Below are 20,868 nucleotides of genomic sequence, written 5' to 3'. Positions count from 1 at the left end.
CCTCAGTTCGAAATTTTTAAAACTGTTGTGTTCGGAAGATCAATGGAACCCTTGGCGGGGATGGTTTCTGTCCCCTGAATGAAGTCCTGACAAAGCAGTCTGAAAACTGGCATGGGCATGGTTTCGAGCCCGGCCCGGCTCCGGAGTCAGGCAGCCGACCCCGGCCACACCCGCAAGGCCGGGGCGCGTCATTCATCAGGGAGGGCCCGTCTCTGGGGCCAGCAGGCCTGGGTTCCACCCTTGACCTTCGTTGTACGATCTTGGACAAGTTTCTCCACCTCTTTGCGAGGCTCTATTTCTGCATGAAAAAATGCAGGTAAGACCACCTAAGACTTTACTGGCAAACTGTGACTTTCTTTTTAAGTGCAACCTGCAAAGAGTGGTCAGCCCCCCAAGGGGGTGCAACCTGCCGGCGCTGTCTGAACACCCATACTTGGCAGGTCGCTTTGGGTCGGGCTGGTACTCGTCAGTGCTGGGGACAGCTGGAGGATTCGGATCCTGAGGCTGGCCTGCAGGGCTCTAACCTCTACACCGCGCTCTGCACGTGCCAGCCCATAAGCACCCGTCACAACCCTTCCAGACTCCCACAGACCTGAAGAACCCAAAAGGGGACACATATATGAAAAAAACCCTGAGGCTTTGGGCCTTGGCAAAGGCTTGTGGCTTGATTAATGGAGGTCTACTTCGTGCTCCGAGAGGACGGTCACAAAGGCCCAGGGAGAAACACGGCCTCTAGACAACACTCTGTAGGAGGGGACGTGTAAGATGGACCGAGGGGCAGCTCCCGCTGGGTTTTGCCCCACAGCAGGGCCTGCGGAAGCCGAAAACCACATCACCGCCCGCTGCGCAAAGGGCCAGCTTCTCTACAGAGCCACCGGTAAAGGGCCGCTATTACAGCGAAGTACCCATGACGGATGGGCACGGACATCAAAATTGAGCAGCTCAGATGAGTACGAAGGCTAGAGAGCTTTTTTCCCCTCCAACAGAAACCACTGCAGTAAATATCCCTCCGAGCTTGGAGGGAAAAACACACCTCCCTCCCTGACTGATGCGGCACAAAGAGCGGAGTCTGAAACACATTTTGCGTGTTTGCAGCCGGCCCGGGCGCAGGTTACACACAGGGGCGGGCCGTGCAGGTCAGGGCCGGCTTCGTGTCTGCCGGGGCTCATCCCCGCCCCAAGGCCCCGCAAGCCTGTGGGCGGGAAGCAGCAGGTGGCGGCCAGGAACCGCCACACAGACCTGACAGGATTTTAAAAACCTAGTAGGGTCTGCAGCTGTGTTTGAAAGGAAATGGTTTATTTTTCCGAAACAACAAGATGACCTCCAGTAGGACCGTTCACAGCCCACCCTGCAGCTCCACTTGCTAGAGGGATGGATACAATCTGTCACGTAACACCAGGCTTCAGCCGCGTGTGAGCCGGCCTTGGGGAGGGGGTGAGGATGGGGAGAAGGCAGATGCGCTGGGGTGGGGGGGTAGCAGCCGCGGAGACACAGCCACCTGGGGCTGACAGATGACCCGCAGCAGCCCACCAAGTCCCCACAGCTCGGAGCCAAGTGATTTCAAAAGGATTCGGGCCTCTGCCTTGCTGTCGGGGCAGGAACCGCGGGGCCGGCCGACGAGGGCGTCTGATGAGGCAGCAGTTTCGCGCGTGACGGTTTCTGCCGCCTGCTTCCTGCTGCCTTGTCTCCAGAGCCACCTGAGGCTCCCACGGATTTCCCCGAGGACTGAGAATGGCTCTGTGCTCACTCTCACTGTACTCCGTGCTGTTCTGCGAAGGAGTAATTCAAACAAAACAAGAGCGACTTTGCGGAGCCCAAGAAGCTGGGATGCTGTGTCACGCGGCCCTCGCACACGCATCCCGCACCCACACAGAAGGCCAGCTGCGGTGGTGTAGGCTTTGTGACCCCGCGTTACAGACAAGCACACCGCAGCTCAGGGGCACCAAGCGGCCGAGGTTAGTGCTGCTGCTCCAAGTGACGTCACGGAAATCCATGATCTTGTAAGCCTGCGAACAATATAACTAAGTTATCTATAAAAAATTTCCTCCAGGGGCGCCTGGGTGGCTCAGTGGGTTAAAGCCTCTGCCTTCGGCTCAGGTCATGATCCCAGGGTCCTGGGATCGAGCCCCGCGTCGGGCTCTCTGCTCAGCGGGGAGCCTGCTTCCTCCTCTCTCTCTGCCCGCCTCTCTGCCTACTTGATGAGATCTCTGTCAAATTAAAAAAAAACAAAAAAATATCTCCAAAAGACATTTCCAGTGCACTTTTTAGGTTAATCGATCCCTCCGTCCTCCTGGAGGGGGGTTCACAGGAGAAACACAGGTGCCTCACGGCCCACCTAACCCCCGTGGTGAGAGGGAAGTAGCGACCTGCGGAGTGCCGGCAGCGTCGTAAGACCAGGAATTTCTTCGGCGGGTCTCTGGTCCCAGCCCTGCCTGCCCCACCCACGTGTCACAGCTCATTCAGAGCAAGGAGCTTTTCCAAAGGCCTGGACAGTTTCCTTGTGTTAGAGAGAGGGGACAACCTTGCCATGTGCCTGTGGTACACGCCGGAGGGGTGGGTCGTCGGCCGACCTCCCAGCCAGAGGCCGGCTTTGCTGTCAGGACATCAGGCCTCCGCCACCCAACCCCGCCACGTGGCCTTCGGGCCGGAAGGGCTCTGGCACACCTGGGGGCCCAAGGCAGCCTAGGGTTGGGGGCCCAAGGCAGCCTAGGTTTGGATGCCTATAGCTCCCCTGTGCAAATTCCAAAATGACGAGACAGGCAAGGAAGCCCACACGCGGCACCTCAGAGCCCCGGCAGGGATGGCATTTTGTCTGATCTGCTCCGGAAGGCAGAGGCCACCGTACCAGAGCTGGCGGGGTCGAGGACGGCTGCAGGCCCTGGAGATACCTGAGTGAGATAAAGGAGAGTAGCGGGAACACAAGAAATGCGCACCATAAATTCAGATTATCAGACAAATAAAATCTAAAATGGCATCCTTAATTCTCTATTTGTCCAGCCACAAGAGACCTATGATTACGGCCAGGCATCTAATCTCAGGCTGCGCAGCCGCTGTAAGCCTGAAGCCGACGCTGCGCCGCGGGAGAACACGCTGCTCACCTTCTCACCCCCGGGAGCCCAGGAACCAACGGCACAAAAACTACCAAAGAAAAGTGAGAGAATCGGTTCCTGGACTCAGCAGCACCAGCTGCCCGAGGAGAAGCAGCCCCCGGCACTGCTTTCAAGAAAAAAGCAAAAGTCTAGCTTAAATGTTCTCATTTCAGATCGTGGATGTTCCCGGTCCCTAAGGCGCTGGGCAGGGTCCCCGCGGGGAGCGCGTCCCACACGGCGGCGGTGGCGGGGTCACTCGGCTGCGGCCAGCTGCTCGATGGCGCAGCGCACTCTCTTTGCCGTCTCTTCGAATTCTTTCTGCTTACTGTTGGTTTCCTTTGCCTGGAAATAAAGAAGAGGCGCATGAAACTGAACCAAGAGCTTCCCCATCACACCCTGGAGGTAAGACCAACGCGGAAAGAACAAGGCAACATTGACTGAGCCCCTAACAAATCAGGCGCTGGGTTAGGGTGGAGACCCCCCTTCTGCTATCTGGGGCTGAATATCCCGACTCAAGAGCCCCCCACCTCAGCGACATCCTAATAATCATAAAAGAAAACACTCCACAACCTTTGTGTCCCGAGCATCATTTCACCTGCTTCACACGCGCGAACAGCTTTCTCGCTCGGCGTCCCCGTGAGGCGGGTGCCACCACGGTCCGCGCTCTCCGAGGAGGAAGACCACACCGCACCAGGCGTGTGCAGGTGGCCCAGCGAGGCCCTGGCACATTCCTGCGCTTCACCACCGCCCGCGCTGCTTCAGAAACTCCCCCAGCTCAGGCCCAGAGCCCCCCTCTTGTCCACGCACACACTGCCCGGCGTCGGCTTTCTCTCCTGGAACAGAACAGTCTTCTGACACTGCCTTCTGTCCTGTTCATGCCGCCCAGTGCTCCGTCCAGGACAAATGCCGGATCCCATCAGCAGATCCAGGAACCTCTCTCCCGACCCTCATGTGTGTTCTCCTGGATTTCTCTGACACGTTAAAAAGCTAACAGACCTTTACTGAGTTACGTTTGTTTTCTAATTAGAGGCTAACTTTAAAAAATTACTTCTCGTTAAGTATTTTTGTGTATCTTAATTTTGCTGCCATATGTAAGGCTTACTTAAAATTATTAATTAAAAGAAAAATTGGTTAAGAAAGTAAGAAATTGACACGAAAAAGAGAACAGTATCTGACAATTAATGGTGTGCCCTGTAATGGACAACCCTGCAGCCTGAGCACCTCGTCTCTATGGATATGGAGACGACCATGGTCTTTTTGGTTTTTAAGTAATCTGGGAGCCCACCATGGCACTTAAACTCACAACCATGAGATCAAGAGTTGCATGGCCCATCAACTGAGCCAGGCCGGGGCCCTGACCATGGCCTTTTAAAATATATATATTTTTATTTTTTTCTTCTCTTTCAATAAAGCTTAAATTAATTAAGCCCCGATACACACAGGCTGTAACTTAACCACCACAACACGGAGGTCAATACCTCCATTTTAAACACTTTTTTAAAGATGTGTTTATTTTAGAAAGCGAGATAAAGTGCACATGTGTGTGTGTGACCAGGGGGAGGGACAGAGGGAGAGGGAGGAGAATCCCCAGCAGACTCCCTGCTGACCACAGAGCCCAACTCGGGCTTGATCCCACAACACTGAGATCATGACCCGAGTCAAAATCAAGAGCCAGACACTCAACCAACTGAGCCACCCAGGTGCCCCTCTATTTTCTTAATAAAGGTGGATTGAAGGAAAAATCAGAAACTCATGGGGCACCGCCTGGGTGGCTCAGCTGGTCAAGCGTCTGACTCTTCATTTCCACTCAGGACATGATCTCAGGGTCGCAAGACTGAGCCCCACATCGGGCTCCACACTCCGAGAGGAGTCTGCTCGGGATTCTCCCTCTTCCTCTGTCTCTCCCACTCTCTCCTTAAAATAAATAAATAAATCTTCCAAAAAAAATCGGAAACTCACTATTAAAAACATAAGTTCACTGAGCAGAAGTTTACCCTCTGGAGCTTTGGCGTCTCCTCCTTCCTCTTGGGCTTCTTTCTCCCTCATCACTCGTGTCCACAAACGCAGGTCTGCTTGCTCCCATTAAGGTCATTCCCTGGACTAGTTTCTTTTCTTTTCTTTTCTTTTTTTATATATATTTGACAGAGAGAGAGATCACAAGTAGACAGAGAGGCAGGCAGAGAGAGAGAGAGAGGGAAGCAGGCTCGCTGCTGAGCAGAGAGCCCGATGCGGGACTCGATCCCAGGACCCTGAGATCATGACCTGAGCCTAAGGCAGGGGCTTAACCCACTGAGCCACCCAGGCGCCCCTCTTTTCTTTTCTTTTTAAAAAATATTTATTTTTTTGACAGAGAGAAACACAGCGAGAGAGAGAGAGCAGAAGCAGGGGGAGAGCGAGAGGGAGAAGCAGGCTTCCCACTGAGCAGGAGCCTGATGTGGGGCTCGATCCCAGCACTCTGGGACCATGACCTGAGCCAAAGGCAGAGGCTTAACGACGAGCCCCCCAGGCGCCCCTGAACTGGTTTATTTTCTAACTGGTTCCAAGTTACTTCATTTTCCTCAAAAGGTCGAGGTGGCGACGCAGCAGCAGGAAGGTCATGAGCAGGGAGCATGCTCCCAGCCTAGACCCCTAAAAGGCTGGCTGTCCGGTGGGGCAGCACGCCTTCCCGCGTCAGGCCCCAGGTGGGCCACTCCCTCAGCGATCCTGTCAGCGGACGAGCAACGGCATCTCCCGTGGCAGTCTGGGGCCTCAGACACCCGCGGCATCACCGCAGACGCCTGTGCCGGGTCTCCAGGATCCGCAGCCGACCGTCTCCGCAACTGTCCAACACACGACAGCCTTAGCCACATGCCGCGGCCACAGAGCTGGCTTCGCAGTTGAACGCGCCAGCCCCCAGCCGTACTCCCCCTCACAGAGACGAGGTCTGCATGCCAGCCCGCGCTCAGGAGTGCCATGCCCGCCACTGCCCACCGGGGGGCTCCAGGGCAAAGCAGACAGACCTCTGGCTATGCCGGTTCCCTGCACTTGGCTCTGACCCCAGACATGACCATCCGTTCACATGGGCGAGTGCATGGGGACACGAGGGGACCTGAGTTTTACACGAGTGATAATTATTCGCAGCAGATCTTACAGTCAGCTGGTGCTCTAGAACAGCATGTCCCACAGGACCCTTCGCAGCGACAAAACTAGTCTGTCGTCTGCGCCATGCAGCACGGCAGCAACTGGCCGCGTCCCGCCACGGGGCAGGTAGGACACTGTGGCACCGGAGCACGGAAACCTGCCCTCTACAGAGTCTCGGCCTCGAAGCCACTGCCAGTGACAGTCACAGGGCTGGCGGGCACAGCTCCGCAGCATCACAACAGTGCAGTGAGGGCCACAGGCTCACAGGCTCCCTGTCGTGTGAGTTGTGTAAACTGATTATGGAAAGTATGAGCAGCGTACGCTTTTTAGTCTTTTTGAAATACAGAAATTTTAAACTTATCTGAAGGAAACACAGCAAACAGTTAGTGGTGGTCGCCCTTAGCATAACATGGAGCTTTTGAGTCTCCCTCCTGAAAGCTTACATTGTTTTGTGATTAAACAAAGCAACAGCAACAAAGGCATCCTTTGGAAGTATCTTGTGTTTTCTGGGGCGCCTCGGTCGCTCAGTAGTTTAAGTGTCTGCCTTGGGCTCAGGTCGTGATCCCAGGGTCCTGCTCAGGGGGGAGTCGGCTTCTCCCTCTGCCCCTCCCCCTGCTAGTGCTCAACTGCACGCTCTCTCAAATAAATAAGAATCTTAAAAAAAAAAAAAAATAAGCTTCCTGCATTCTGACTTGGGGAGAACAGAGACAGTTGAACAATGAAAGCAAAACATTTTCTTCCCATCCCCCACTTTTCTCACCTGCCTGTTGACCCTGGTCTGGTGTGGCCCCACTGCTGTTCCCGCAGATGGAGGCGACCTGGTGGGCTTCCTGCTCCAGTGAGTCACCTCTCCCCACAGGCCACCTGGCTCCGCCCACCAGACCGTGGGTCACTCACTGTCTCGGGGCTGTACTGTCACAACGACCTTCTCTTTGTTGCAACACCCAACAACCTTTGTCTTTTTCAGTGCCCCACAGTCTGGCTTCAGCCTCTCCCTGGGCTACACACTGATCCCCTTCCGGCTTGCTGGGACACAGCTTTCTCACCCCTGCCCCTAAGTAAACAGGCTGGTCTCTCACCTAGAATGGGCTTGGCAAACTGTGGCCCATGGGACACAGCCTATTTCTCATACAGTCATTGGGCTACAAAAGGTTGTCACATTTTTAAACAGTTGTGAAAACAAAAACAACAGAATAATATCTACTAGAGGGCGCCTGGGTGGCTCAGTTGTTTGAGCGTCTGCCTTCGGCTCAGGTCACGATCCCAGGGTCCTGGAATCGAGTCCCACATGGGGTTCCCTGCTCAGTGGGGAGCCTGCTTCTCCCTCTGCCCCTTCCCTCTGCTCATGCTCTCTCGCTCTATATAAATCTTAAAAAAAGAAAGAAAGAAAGAAAAAGATTATCTAACAGAAACCTGCGGCCCATGAAGGCTGAAATATTGACTATCTGTGGCACCTCACGGAGGGTGTGCTGACCCCTGACCTAGAAGGCTCTTCCTGGCCCACTTCCCGCTTCCAGCCCTGCAGTTGTCAAGGCCCCCACTGTGCAAACACTCCTCCCCAACACGCTACACTGACTGCCAAGTTCTCCCACTTTCCTAACAAAAAATTTGGTATTCAGCATTTATCTTATATTAGCCAGAACTATTTCATAATCATCTCTAAAAAGGAACGTAAATTTTCAACCAGAAAAGGGTTTCAGAAATCATGGGGCTCTGCCCTCCACATGCAACCAAGACTGGCCTGAACTCATGGAGTCCGTGAGCGGCGGGGACGGAACCAGGATGTCCACTCCCGGCCCAGTGCTCTGCTACAGGATAGCAAACACCCAAACAGTTATTCTCTGTAATATTGTCAGACTTAGCAAATAAAAATAGGGGATGCCCAGTAAATTGAAACTTCATAAACTTCACAAAAACAAGTAACTTTCTTAGAATACATCCATACAAAACACGAACTATACCTGAAATTCAGGTTTAACTGGGAGCCGACTTTCTCTACCACCCGGGCTGCCTGGTACCCATCCCGCTGTGGGCCCTCAGCCTCACCCCCCTCTCCCCCGATATCCCAGGATGCCTGATCCCAAGGTCCAGTTGGACTGGAGCCTCTTCTTCCCAAGACCCATGGGGCCCCTTCCCCGACATGCTCGTATGTGCCCCCAGACCCTCTGCCCCGGCATGCCTCCACCCGAACGCACAGCGCGTAAATGGCCTCCCACACAGACTGTCGCTGAAGGCCGGACGCCAGCCTGACCACCACCGCCCCCCACCAGAGGACCTCGCACTAAACACATCTTCCAAGAGGAAACAACCCCAAGGCCACATTCTAGGACAGATGCTCCGAGGGGCTTAACACTGCTTTCCGAGGAAGACAAAGCCCCTTCGGGGCGAGGGCGCAGAACTCAGTGCTCAGCGGGGCTGGCCCTTGGGTCTCACTCCGGATGATACGTACGATTTTGTTCTTGGCTCTCTCTTTGTCCAGTTTCAAAAATTCACTGAGGGTTAATTCTTCAAACTGCTTCTTGACGGAGAGGAAGGCACAACCAGATGAATGCTTTTTATGCTCCTCTCTAGAAAAATCAATACGGGAGCACATCAACAGAGGAAAGTCAGGGAGAGGGAGACGGGCGAGTGTGTCAGCAACACCCGGCTCCCGGCTCCCAGACGTGCCTCCCTCTGCTCGCTCAAGCTCGCAGGACCAGGGCTGGGTCCCAGGGCGCGCTCCCACAGCCCAGCCCCGGCCTGCCCTCTCTCGGGACCTCTCCCACTACGCTTAGGGCTGAGGGGATTTTTCTGGAGCCCCGCAGCGATTAGCAGGGGAAGTGGTACGAAAAGGCAGGGGCAGCACGCCTCCAACCCCTCTAAAGCCCTCAAGGAAGGAACTGTGTGAAGTGACCCCCCCGTTTCCCCGGGATTGTCACGGGATCTGCTCGCTGGCCAGGCTTCTCCGGGAACTCCCCGGCCTCACCTGTCCTTGCATTACCCCTGCACAGAGGACAGCAGTGTGAGCGGAACAGCACGGGGATGAACACACAGCCGCGCCAGCCCCAGAGGCCAGCCGACAGGAAGAAGCGTCGGAATGTACTCCGGCACTGAGAAATTCACTCCCAGGAGCACAACGGGTACTTCCTCGGCCGTCCCGGTACGCGCACCGTGCCAGCCCAGTCGAGAAGGGGTCACCAGGGCACCTGGTGGCTTAGTCGGTTGAGCGTCCTGGGATTAGGCCCCGCATCGGGTCCCTGCGCCGTGGGGAGCCTGCCTCCCCCTCGCCCTCTGCCTGCACTGCCCCTGCTTCTGCTCTCTCCGTTAAGGGAGCACATCAAATATTAAAAAAAAAAAAAGAATGGGCATAAGAGCAAGCAGGTTAGGGAAAGCAGCAACTCTCTTCTGGCCGAGAAGAGACAGCCCGGTGACTCTCTATAGGAAATACTAACGCTGTGGCCGCACCGGGGTGTGAACGGGGCGAAAATGAGAGAAGGCGGCGCCACGTATAGGACAGCCGCCAGGGTCCGCGCCAACGCACACACGGAATTAAAAGAAACAGCTCCCGGGCGCCTGGGTGGCTCAGTGGGTTAAGCCGCTGCCTTCAGCTCAGGTCATGATCTCAGGGTCCTGGGATTCAGCCCCACGTCGGGCTCTCTGCTCGGCAGGGAACCTGCTTCCTCCTCTCTCTCTGCCTGCCTCTCTGCCTGCTTGTGATCTCTCTGTCAAATAAATACATAAAATCTTAAAAAAAAAAAAAAAGAACCAAACCCCAAAGGCCGCCAGGGTACCCCTTAGGAGTGTCTCCTCTGGCGTGAGTGACAGCCCCGTGACACTTCGGGTCTGAAGCCGCCAGCGAGGAAAGCACCTACACCACAGGCCCCGCTCCTGCCCGGCGGCCCCGACAGGCGTCAAGGCCAGTCCTCCGGGAACGCGCCTTCCTTCAGCCTCCGCTCTGGAGGACGTCGGGCCAAGTCGGGTCTGAGAAGGCCTAAGCGCCCCGGGGCATCGGCACGGAAACTCGTCCCTTGGCCGTCACAGGGGCACAACACGAGCTGCAAAAGCCCAGGATCCCTCACCGAGTGTCTCGGACACTCGCATGGTTTTCTCAGGCCCAGCTCGCAGCGGGGCGCCCCGGAAGCCCAGCGAGGCCGGCCTGGGGCACTTACATGGGGTCATCATCCGGCTCCCAGCCTTCCAGCTCCTTGAAGCAGAAGAAGCACTGGGCCAAGTCGGGCTCGTTCTCAGTGGGACAGTGGATGAAGCCGGCCTCGGCCATCTGCAGGGGGGAGCGCAGGCTCAGGCCCCGCGGGAGCTCTAGGGTCCAGGAGCCCGCAGCGGAGGGGTCGCCCCGGCCGGGAGCCCAGGGAGGGAGGGAGGGGTCGCCTGGGGGTCCAGGAGCCCGCGGCAGATGGGTCGCCCCGGCCGGGAGCCCAGGGAGGGAGGGAGGGGTCGCCTGGGGGTCCAGGAGCCCGCGGCAGAGGGGTCGCCCCGGCCGGGACCCCACAGCTGGAGGGGTCGCCCCGGGGTCTGGAAGCCCACAGGGAGAGGGGCGCCCGGGAGCCCACAGAGGGGTCGCTCAGGATCCGGGAGCCCACAGGGGGAGGGGCTTCACGGGGCCGGGAGCCCACAGCTGGACCCGGTCACCCCGGGGCCGCGTCAGGGCTCTGGGGAGGGGCGGGCCTGGGGCCCAGGGAAGCCACGCGGTCTCACCCGCTCCGGGGTGCAGGCGCAGCCCTCCAGGAACGGCCAGTTCTTGAACGTAGAGACGCGGTGGTCCTTGAGGTAGAGCTGCCAGGCGGGGGGCAACGACGAAGCGCCCATCCCGCCGCCGCAGCCGCCGAGCGCCGACTGGATTCAAATCCGGCGGTTGGCGGCCGGCGCGGGGCAGGTCGGGAACGCGCTGCCCCACCGCGCTCCGCCCGCGGCTTTCTGGGAAGGCAAGGCTGGGCGGCGCGGGGTGTGCTGGGAGTTGTAGTCCTTCCGCCTCACGGCTCCATTACTCGTGGCGCACGGAGCACCCCGCCCCCGCCGCCCCGCCCGGCGCAGGCCCCTTCCCACACTTAGCGTTTGGCCGAGGGCTTACGAAGACTGGTGGGAAGGGGCGTTGAGGCTTCTCTGACGTCCCCCGGGTGGGTTCAAGGAGTGGCCGCTGTCGAGCACACCTATGTTAAGCCTGTGCTCATTAAACACTCCCCTTTTCCGTAAGATTTTGTAACATGTTTAATTCATAGATCAGCTTTCAGCTGTGCCAAATTTTACCGATAACAGCTTCTGCCATTTTGATCCTTCTGCATTATTTGTGCCAAGTTCCTACTGTCTGGGGTCCCATTTTTTTTTTTTTTTAAGATTTTATTTATTTATTTGACAGAGAGAGAGATCACAAGTAGTCAGAGAGGCAGGCAGAGAGAGGGGGGGAAGCAGGCTTCCCGCGGAGCAGAGAGCCCGATGCGGGGCTCGATCCCAGGACCCTGATACTGATGAGGGAGCAGGAGGCTGGCTGAGGACAAAGAAAAAGTTGGCACCTGCACCCCCTCTCCACCCGCTCCCCTCGGTCACGTGTGTGACATTCCTCAGGCACCCCTGGCTGCCCTAAAAGAAAAACCAAAAGTTAACAGAGATCACAGTCCTTTCTCCCTTGGTTTACAGATGTCCTAGAGATTTACAACAAAGAAGTTACCTTATCAATAGCCCAATTTCCAGAGGCACATAACTCAGTTCCTCAAGCCCTAACATCACCCTCCCCCCATAAAAACTGAAGGAGGCTGAGGCAGAAGGAAATGTAAATAAAGTTGAGTTTCTTCTAAACCCAAATCTCACTAACAAGGACGCTTGATAGGAGGAATGCAACATTCCACCAGGAAACTCCCAATTGTCTTCTTGCTAGTGCCTCATTAGAGGCAAAGACTGGCCTTGGCTTGACAGTAACCAGGCCTTCAATATCCTGACAGTCTTCTTTCCCCGATAGCCCTGCTAAACACCCCTGCGTCCTCACCTACCCAACTCCTGTGTATATAACCAGCCACTCCTCACATCCCCGAGGCAGCAGCTCTTTCTGCCCATAGGTCCTGTCCCCGTGCTTTAATAAACCACCACTTTGCACCAAAGATGTCTCAAGAATTCTTTCTTGGTCATCGGCTCCAGACCTCAGCCCACCGAACCTCACCTAGGTTCTAGAACTTCATCGTATGGCGCCCAACGTGGGGCTGTGAGTCTTTACATTTGGACTCTGAGCTTCGGTGCAAAATTGGTGAGTACTTTCTCACTTCTTCCTTTACTCTCATTTCAGGGGCTTTTCAAGGAGTGCGGTCTTATTGGAACACTTGCATGTCAGTTGCTCAGGCTGTAATCCTCTAGCCTGTGGCTACTCTATGGGGAGGAGAGCGTCTGCCTTTTGGCTGTAAGTTAGTACCCTGGCCGGAATGGCAATAAGACCCAAAAACTTGATACCCTCTCTTTATTCCTGTTCTTATATGAAGTTGTCTCTCTTGGGCACGGGACAGCCACCTAAGTCACCAGGACGGCTGCCAATCTTAAGACTCCCGTGTGAGGTTTCCGCCTGATTGATCTAATGTGATCCCCTCCACATCCCTGGTCTAGCCACTTCTGGCTGCGGGACCTCCACTGGGAGCCGGCAGAAACCAGTACCCAATTGAATTAAAACGCAACCAGGGGGCACCTGGGTGGCTCAGTGGGTTGAGTCTCTGCCTTCGGCTCGGGTCGTGATCTCAGGGTCCTGGGATCGAGTCCCACATCGGGCTCTCTGCTCAGCAGGGACCCTGCTTCCCTCTCACTCTCTCTGCCTGCCTCTCTGCCTACTTATGATCTCTCTCTGTCAAATAAATAAATAAATAAAATCTTTTTTTTAAAGATTTTATTTTTTTATTTGACAGAGAGAGATCACAAGTAGGCAGAGAGGCAGGCAGAGAGAGTGAGAGGGAAGCAGGCTCCCCTCAGAGCAGAGAGCCGGACGTGGGACTCGATCCCAGGACCCTGAGATCACGACCCGAGCCGAAGGCAGCGGCTTAAACCACTGAGCCACCCAGGCACCCCAAATAAATAAATAAAATCTTAAAAAAAAAAATAAAACGCAACCGGGGACCGTTTCCTGGGGAAGTTGGCTGCAAGGAGCACATGTGTTGGAATGTCGCATGGACCATGATGGATTTCAGTCTTTACTGTTTCTTGTCAGTGTCTTCTACAGACTATTTAAAGCTACAAAAATTGGGTAATTTCCCCTTGCCAAACTTTTCTAGTATTTCCATGGGATCCTCCTCTTCTGTGCCCAAGGACTCTCCCTTGGGATGCCTTTTAACCCACTGGAAATCATTTGGATTGCAAAACTTAGAAAAGGACTGAGCTCGTATAACACTGCATGGCCTCAGTGGGAACTATCAGTTAGATCTCCTCTGCAGGAAACAGGGCAAATGCACCTAGGATACCTTCTTTGCTCATACCTAGGCCTTCATTGCTCTACACCAGGACCCCGACCTAAGGGCCTTTTGCAGAATGTGTTTGCCTGAATGAGTCAGCTAGTAAACTTCTTCCTGACATATTGGACGATAATTACGTTAATAACCTTCTTCTAGTAAACCCAGGTTGCTGGGCCATCCCTAGCAAAGGGGACTCTGACTTTATCTCTCTCTGTTCCTCCTAATAGATGTGGGGGCTTCTCCCTCACTCATTCCCCGGGCTAATGGCTATAACTGGAGCCAACTGGGGTTAGTCTAACTCGAGACAGATACCATAAGGAATATTCCTAAGCAGCTGCCGAAACTCCCTTTGTTTCGGGGAAGTTTCCCTGTCTTCTCTGGCCCGACTTGGACTGCTTAACCCCTTCCCCCTTGCTGATGAGAAAGCATGGTGTCTGCTCCTCTGTTGGAGCTGATGAGCTCTAAAACCGGGAAGCCTTTCTCTGCCTTCTGGCAGCACTTGGTTCTTCTGTCTCCCCCTTCTGTTTCTGCACCAACGTGCGTACGGCCTGCATGACTGGCCTCTAGACCACCCTCGGTGCTTCCTGCACCACGGCTCCTTCTCTCTTACTGTCAAGGAGCAAGAAGAGCACCCCCTGGACTCAACACCCCCCACTCCAGATCTTCCCACCCATGTCTCAGGTAAACATGCAAAGCGGAGTGGGCCCAGGTGGAACGTAAATCAGTATTTGAACTGAGTTAAGTTTGTTGGTTTAATCAAGATATACATGTCTTTTAAGTTATCAGATGTAAATGTGAAACTTCGATCAAAGTCTACTGAAGGTCAAATAAGCTCGTGTTATTTGTTAAAATCTGTTAGCAAAGAGATGACTAAACTGATGGTTAACTGTCTCTCTCAAAGTTTTAATAGGTAATTGCTGAGATAGCTTTCAAAGTCTTTGGTAACCTGAAACTTGAAAGTTTTGCTTGGATGACAAATGGAATTAAATTTGTTGGACATCTAGGTCTTTTCCAAAGAAGATAAAATGCTAAGGCATTGATTACTTAACATAGGTTTGTGCTTTTGACTTCTTACTGCAAAGAAAATAAGAATATTTAAATCTGTTGGTAAGCCGGGTTTGTGCTGAACGGATTCACAGATCGGCATCTGAGGATTTCTGTGATGACCGGTCACAACTGGTTAATAGCTGATTAAGGTGTTTCTAAGAGGACAAAATTCTGCTAAGTGTAACTGAGACTGATGGAAATAAAGAAAACAATTCTGTATAGAGGAAAGTAAGAGATGTGTAAGAAATATTTAAGGAATGGAGATGTATTTTATTAAAGATAAAAGGTAATTTTGTCCTAAATGAGATGGTTGTTTGGAAGAAAATGGCTTGGAAAGAGACCTGAGTGCAAAGGAAAGTTGTAGAAGGTTTGTGAAGGGAAATCTTCAGAAAAGGGATTTTAGATGTGGTCAGGATGGGCTGAAAAAAAAAACAAAACAAAACAAATAACCAGCCCTCAAGGTGATTTAGCACTCTCCTAACATACCTCCACATAGATTATACTTCCAAGTGAAAGGGCCATTTGGCCTTGAGAGATTCAGAAAGCGGCCCAACCTTGAGGGACTGGGAAAACACCCTGTTACCATCCCCCATTGCCTGTAACCATAGAAACTCACTCTTACTCATAAAGAATGAAAGGGGAGACTGATCACCTCCCATTAGCCAGGGATACCCAGAGGCGGGTGTCCAACCTGTTTGAATCTGAAGAGTGCCTGACTGTGTGAATGTGTCTGTATGGCTCCACCGCTCTGGCTACGGAGTCTGAGTGGGCTGCACCCTGAGTCTCGCGGGGCATCATATGGCATAATGGTCATCTACTCCACGGAGTAGCCTGGTCCGGGACTTATACGGACAGACCTTAGCTAAGATGCTCCTAAGTTCCCGCTAGGGATGCGAGCAGGACAGCATCTAAAAGATCCCCTTCCCTTTGTCTGCGACATCATTCACGATGGGAAGGAAACCTAGTAAACCCGCTGTCTTAAGATTACATGCTTAAGAATAAAAAGGAAAAACACTGGTATAAAAAAGCTGGTTTTCTCTGTTTAAAGGGGCAACATTTTCTTAGGTTAATTGATCTGTTATGGTTTTCTCTTTGCCTGCCCAGAAAACCCAGTTTCTATGTTTTGTTTTATCAGGTGTTTAACAGCCCTAATTCTATTTAGGCATGTGTTTTAAAACTTTCTAAGGTTTTAGCAATTGTTGACAAGATTTAAATTATAAATGAGATCTCTTTGACTCATAAGGCTTTTCCTTGGTATACTAAGTTACTCAGTAAGTACTGCTAAACCAATAATAAACCTTGGGTTACATTTGGGTAAATGCTATACCTATTCTAGAGATTCTATGCACTTCCTGAAGTTTTAATGTTTTGAGAGATCATCACTTGAATTATGGAAATGTTACGTGTCACAGAAGTAACCTGATCTCCTTGCCAGCTAAATTGTAAACTCTCGTCTCATCAGCTCTAACCATATCCATTCTGAGTTTTTGTCATTTGTAATTGTTTTAATTGTCTTGTAAGATAAATTCCGTCTTAGAGGAAATTCATATGGGAGACTTTCAGGACAAATACAGGTCTTTGATATGTTAAAATCCTGAAACTGAAATGGGTAAGCATTTCCAGAAGTAAGAGCTGCATTCGGACTAAACCAGAATTAGTAACATGGGACTAGATGAACTAAAAAAATTACAGTGTTGTGTCTCTTAATGTTTTGTCTTATTTTAAACATCGCTGGTTCTCTATGGTTTGCTGTTCCAGACTAGGGATACTTTTTCCTTAAGATGTCTGTGACTTACAGAAATGTAAAATTATTTATTTGCAAACAAATCAAGGCAATCAACTTTTCTCTCTGTCTGAACCCTCTGAAACCATAGGTCTTAGTAAGTATTCTTTCTTGGATGGCAATCAGTCATTTGCATAAGTTCAATAAGAATCTGTCTTCCTTGTAACAGGACGCCTTTGGAAACTGGTTATTTTACCAAGGCTTTGACTGGGATGTCATATTTGAAAAGACTCAGATATGACCAGGCAGCTTAAAGGAACTAAGGTTGACTTATAAAACCTGGGGCCGTAAAGCCCTTTGGAACTGTTGGCCTGACACCTTACTTACAGAGTTCCCAGCAGCCTCACCGGGTGAGTAAAGAATGTCACTTCCTGGCAGCACAGGAACCTCAGGAAGGGGAATTCACCCAAATCGACAGGTATTGCAGGCATGTCTGATGGCAAGTCCGTGGCTTGGCCTCTGGCCCGGAGAAGCTGCTAAAGTTCAATGTAGAGATTCCTTATAAGAAGTTCCAGCAAACCAGATTCTAAAAGATCTATACGGTCAGACTCACTGTTCTTGCTGAGCTTATGTAAATAATTAGGCCACGTTTGTTAAAACTGGACTTGTTTCTCAAGTAAATTAGTCCTGATTTGGCTATCTCTAGAAATGAGGGTTATTTTAGAGAGAAAAATTATGTTTTAATAACACACCTGTATGAATGTTAAATTCTAGATTTGATTGTCTTTAAATGTTTGTTTACCTAAGCTAGACAACTTGAGGTCAACTCCAGAGAAGTTGCACAATAGCTCGTTTAGACGATCTTCATGGTTTTTTTATTCTGTGGGGATAATAACAAGACCCCATGGCACATGATTAAACAGCTGTAAAGTGGGATCGATTCCCCAACAATTGTATAACGTAACTCTTACCTTGTGTGTGGCTGGAATAATGAAATTGCCTAAAAGCCGGCATACCGCACTCCATAGCATTAACTGTGGACTTGTGGAGATAAGGGATGACCCCACTTTCCTTATGAGTGGATTGGATGATGCATGGGGGACTCGCCTTATCTCTTGACAAGTTTTCTCCCACTTGCCAGTGATCCTCTGTAATCAGGATATTGTTAAGGCCGGACCACTCAAAGGGCTTCTTAATGGTTTCATCCCTCAGTCATATTTATCCTAGAAGCCACCTCTGTTGAGGTGCAATTGCAAACAGATGCTTTAGCCGAGCATAGAACAGCCCTCCTCATAAAAAGAGCCTCAAAGCTCACTATGGAACATCCCTGACTGTAATGACTTCACATCAGGTCCAGATTTGTCTTAGAAGCCAAAGGACACCAATGGATGATGAAGGCTGACTTATTAAATACTAGGCTAAAACTTGTCAAACTTTAAACCTAGTTACCTGTATGCCTGAACCTGACCCTTGTACTTCTTTCTCTATAGAGCAAAACTGTTCAGAGGTTATTGAACTTGCTTACTCTATTTGGCCAGATTTAAGATGCTCCTATGAAAAATACAAATGACAGTTGGTTTAGTGATGACAATAGTTTTCATAGAAAGAATAAGAAAAGCTGGGTATGCCATAATGCTCACTAGCACTTTGCAATCGCCAAAGCCTTAAAAGTAAACATTAACACTGACTCCAAATATGCCCTCCTGGTACCATGCCCACGGAGCTATTTGGAAGGAAAGGGGATTGCTGTCAAGCCATACCTCCCCAATCAAATATGGGCCTAAGTTACAAAACCCTCCTTATCGCTATACTGAGGATCCTTCTCTCTCTCTCAGTAACTGGTTAAGTTCCTGGTTTGAGGGAGGACTATGGACAACCATTAAAAATCTCCTTTTCGGAGAAGACTCGAAATCTTCTCATTCTTACGGCCTTATTAATCTTAACGTGCTGCTGTGTTCAGTGTTTCTCTACTTGGTGCCGAGACTCCCTCGCTGCAATGACTTCACGACGACAGATGATCCTGACCACGCGCAGAGACACTTCTTCACTGTCGGCGCTGGATTCAGCTGCCTCCGCCTTCCGTAGCTCCCCTGTACGCTCCTCCACTGATCAATGTTGACCCGAGTAGGTAGGGACAGCTCTACGCCCCTATTCAGCAGGAAGAAGTTACAGAAGACGAGACCTTCCCCCTTCAACTACCTTAAAGATTTAAAGGGTCAAAACTGTTCAGGGGGGAATGACGAGGGAGCAGGAGGCTGGCTGAGGACAAAGAAAAAGTTGGCACCTGCACCCCCTCGCCACCCGCTCCCCTCGGTCACGTGTGTGACATTCCTCAGGCACCCCTGGCTGCCCTAAAAGAAAAACAAAAAGTTAACAGAGATCACAGTCCTTTCTCCCTTGGTTTACAGATGTCCTAGAGATTTACAACAAAGAAGTTATCTTATCAATAGCCCAATTTCCAGAGGCACATAACTCAGTTCCTCAAGCCCTAACATCACCCTCCCCCCATAAAAACTGAAGGAGGCTGAGGCAGAAGGAAATGTAAATAAAGTTGAGTTTCTTCTAAACCCAAATCTCACTAACAAGGACACCTGAGAGCAGGAATGCGACATTCCACCAGGAAACTCCCAATTGTCTTCTTGCTAGTGCCTCATTAGAGGCAAAGACTGGCCTTGGCTTGACAGTAACCAGGCCTTCAATATCCTGACAGTCTTCTTTACCCTGATAGCCCTGCTAAACACCCCTGCGTCCTCACCTACCCAACTCCTGTGTATATAACCAGCCACTCCTCACATCCCCGAGGCAGCAGCTCTGTCTGCCCACAGGTCCTGTCCCCGTGCTTTAATAAACCACCACTTTGCACCAAAGATGTCTCAAGAATTCTTTCTTGGTCATCGGCTCCAGACCTCACCCCACCAAACCTCACCTAGGTTCTAGAACTTCATCAATACCATGACCTGAGCTGAAGGCAGAGGCTTAATTCACTGAGCCACCCAAGCGCCCCTGTTTGCCACGATCTGGCCAGTTGACTCTACACTGTTTGGTAAGCAGCTTTGAATGAGGGCAGGTTTGAGACACCACTTTTTTTTTTAAGATTTTATTTATTTATTTGACACACACAGAGAGCACAAGCAGGGGGAGCAGTAGGCGGAGGCAGAGAGAGAAGCAGACTCCCCGCTGAGCAGGGAGCTCAATGCAGGGTTGGATCCCAGGACCCTGGGATCATGACCTGAGCCGAAGACAGAGGCTTAACCAACTGAGCCACCCAGATGCCCCTGAAACACCACTTTTATCACTTAGTAAACCCCCCTGTGTGCTGGGACCCATCTCTGGGGTCCATCTCAGTCTCAGTTCTGCCCATGGGTCTGTCTGCCTGTTCCCGCTCCGGCTGGATTTTTTTAACAGATGAATAAATGGAGACCTAGAGTCGCTGGTGGAAGTCGGAAAGGGCAGGGGGTGAAACCAACGCCAGGAAGAGAGCCTGGAGCAGCTCCCGGGTGCTAGGCAACCAAAGACAGCAGACATCGTCCCCCACCTGCTCCACAGAGTCAGAAAGGAAAATTCGAGAGGGCTTCAATGCCACACAAAAGCTTCAGGAGAGCTTGAAGGACTAGAGACGGAGAAAGACAGAACTCTAAGTCCCCGAGGGCATCACTGACCGCACAGACCTGGGGGGAGGGGCGTGGGGGGAGGCGGCAATGACAATTGTGGGAGAGAAAGGGCAGGACAGAGAGGATGGGTGAGGCTGACCTCAGGGCAAACGCCCCCCTTCCCTCCTCAAAGTGGTGTCCCAGCAACCGCAAATCCCGCAGCCTACAGGGAAAACTGTGTGTCCTCCATCTGGGTCAGGAATAGGGTGTTCTGAAGTCACTTCCCGAGCTGCAGGGGTGGCTGAGTGGCACCTCTCACATCCGCGGGCCAGAAATAAGGGGACTTCTCAACGCTCCAGCCCCACGCAGGCTGCCGGCTTCCATTCTTTCAATGTCGCAACGTTTTGGAAACAGCTTTTTTAGTTCAGTAGGATCCACGGCCATCATGAGGCTTGAACTCACAACCTTGAGATTAAGAATTCCATGCTTAGGGGTGCCTGGGTGGCTCACTTGTTGGGTGTCTGCCTTCGGCTCAGGTCATGATCCCAGGGTCCTGGGATCGAGCCCCACATCGGGATCCCTGCTCTCTGGGAAGCCTGCTTCCCCCTCTCCCACTCCCCTTGCTTGTGTTCCCTCTCTTGCTGTGTCAATCTCTGTCAAATAAATAAATAAATAATCTTAAAATTAAAAAAAAAAAAAAAGAATCCCATGCTCTACCACACTCTACTAACTGAGCCAGCCAGGTGCCCCTGGAAACTTTTTATTGTATCATTTTATTATGATGATGATTACTACTAAAGATTTTATTTTATTTTTTTTTAAGATTTTATTTATTTGACAGACAGAGATCACAAGTAGGCAGAGAGGCAAGCAGAGAGAGATGAGGA

The 20,868-nt window shown here is 51.8% G+C and overlaps 1 protein-coding gene across 1 annotated transcript; it reads right to left on the bottom strand.

The window, feature by feature from the left end:
* Nucleotides 1–1,275: 1,275 nt before the first annotated feature.
* On the bottom strand, nucleotides 1,276–11,068 carry BIRC5 (baculoviral IAP repeat containing 5). The gene is made up of 4 exons (XM_045986564.1): nucleotides 10,902–11,068; nucleotides 10,358–10,467; nucleotides 8,659–8,776; nucleotides 1,276–3,431 (listed from the first exon to the last, which is right to left on the bottom strand). Exons 1-4 carry the CDS (start codon nucleotides 11,010–11,012, stop codon nucleotides 3,342–3,344), a joined length of 429 nt encoding a protein of 142 aa, XP_045842520.1. The 5' UTR covers nucleotides 11,013–11,068; the 3' UTR covers nucleotides 1,276–3,341.
* Between the last annotated feature and the right edge of the window lie 9,800 nt (nucleotides 11,069–20,868).

This window comes from Meles meles, chromosome 18, assembly GCF_922984935.1.
Source record: "Meles meles chromosome 18, mMelMel3.1 paternal haplotype, whole genome shotgun sequence".
NCBI lineage: Eukaryota > Metazoa > Chordata > Mammalia > Carnivora > Mustelidae > Meles > Meles meles.
This window is presented reverse-complemented; position numbering and strand designations above follow the sequence as displayed.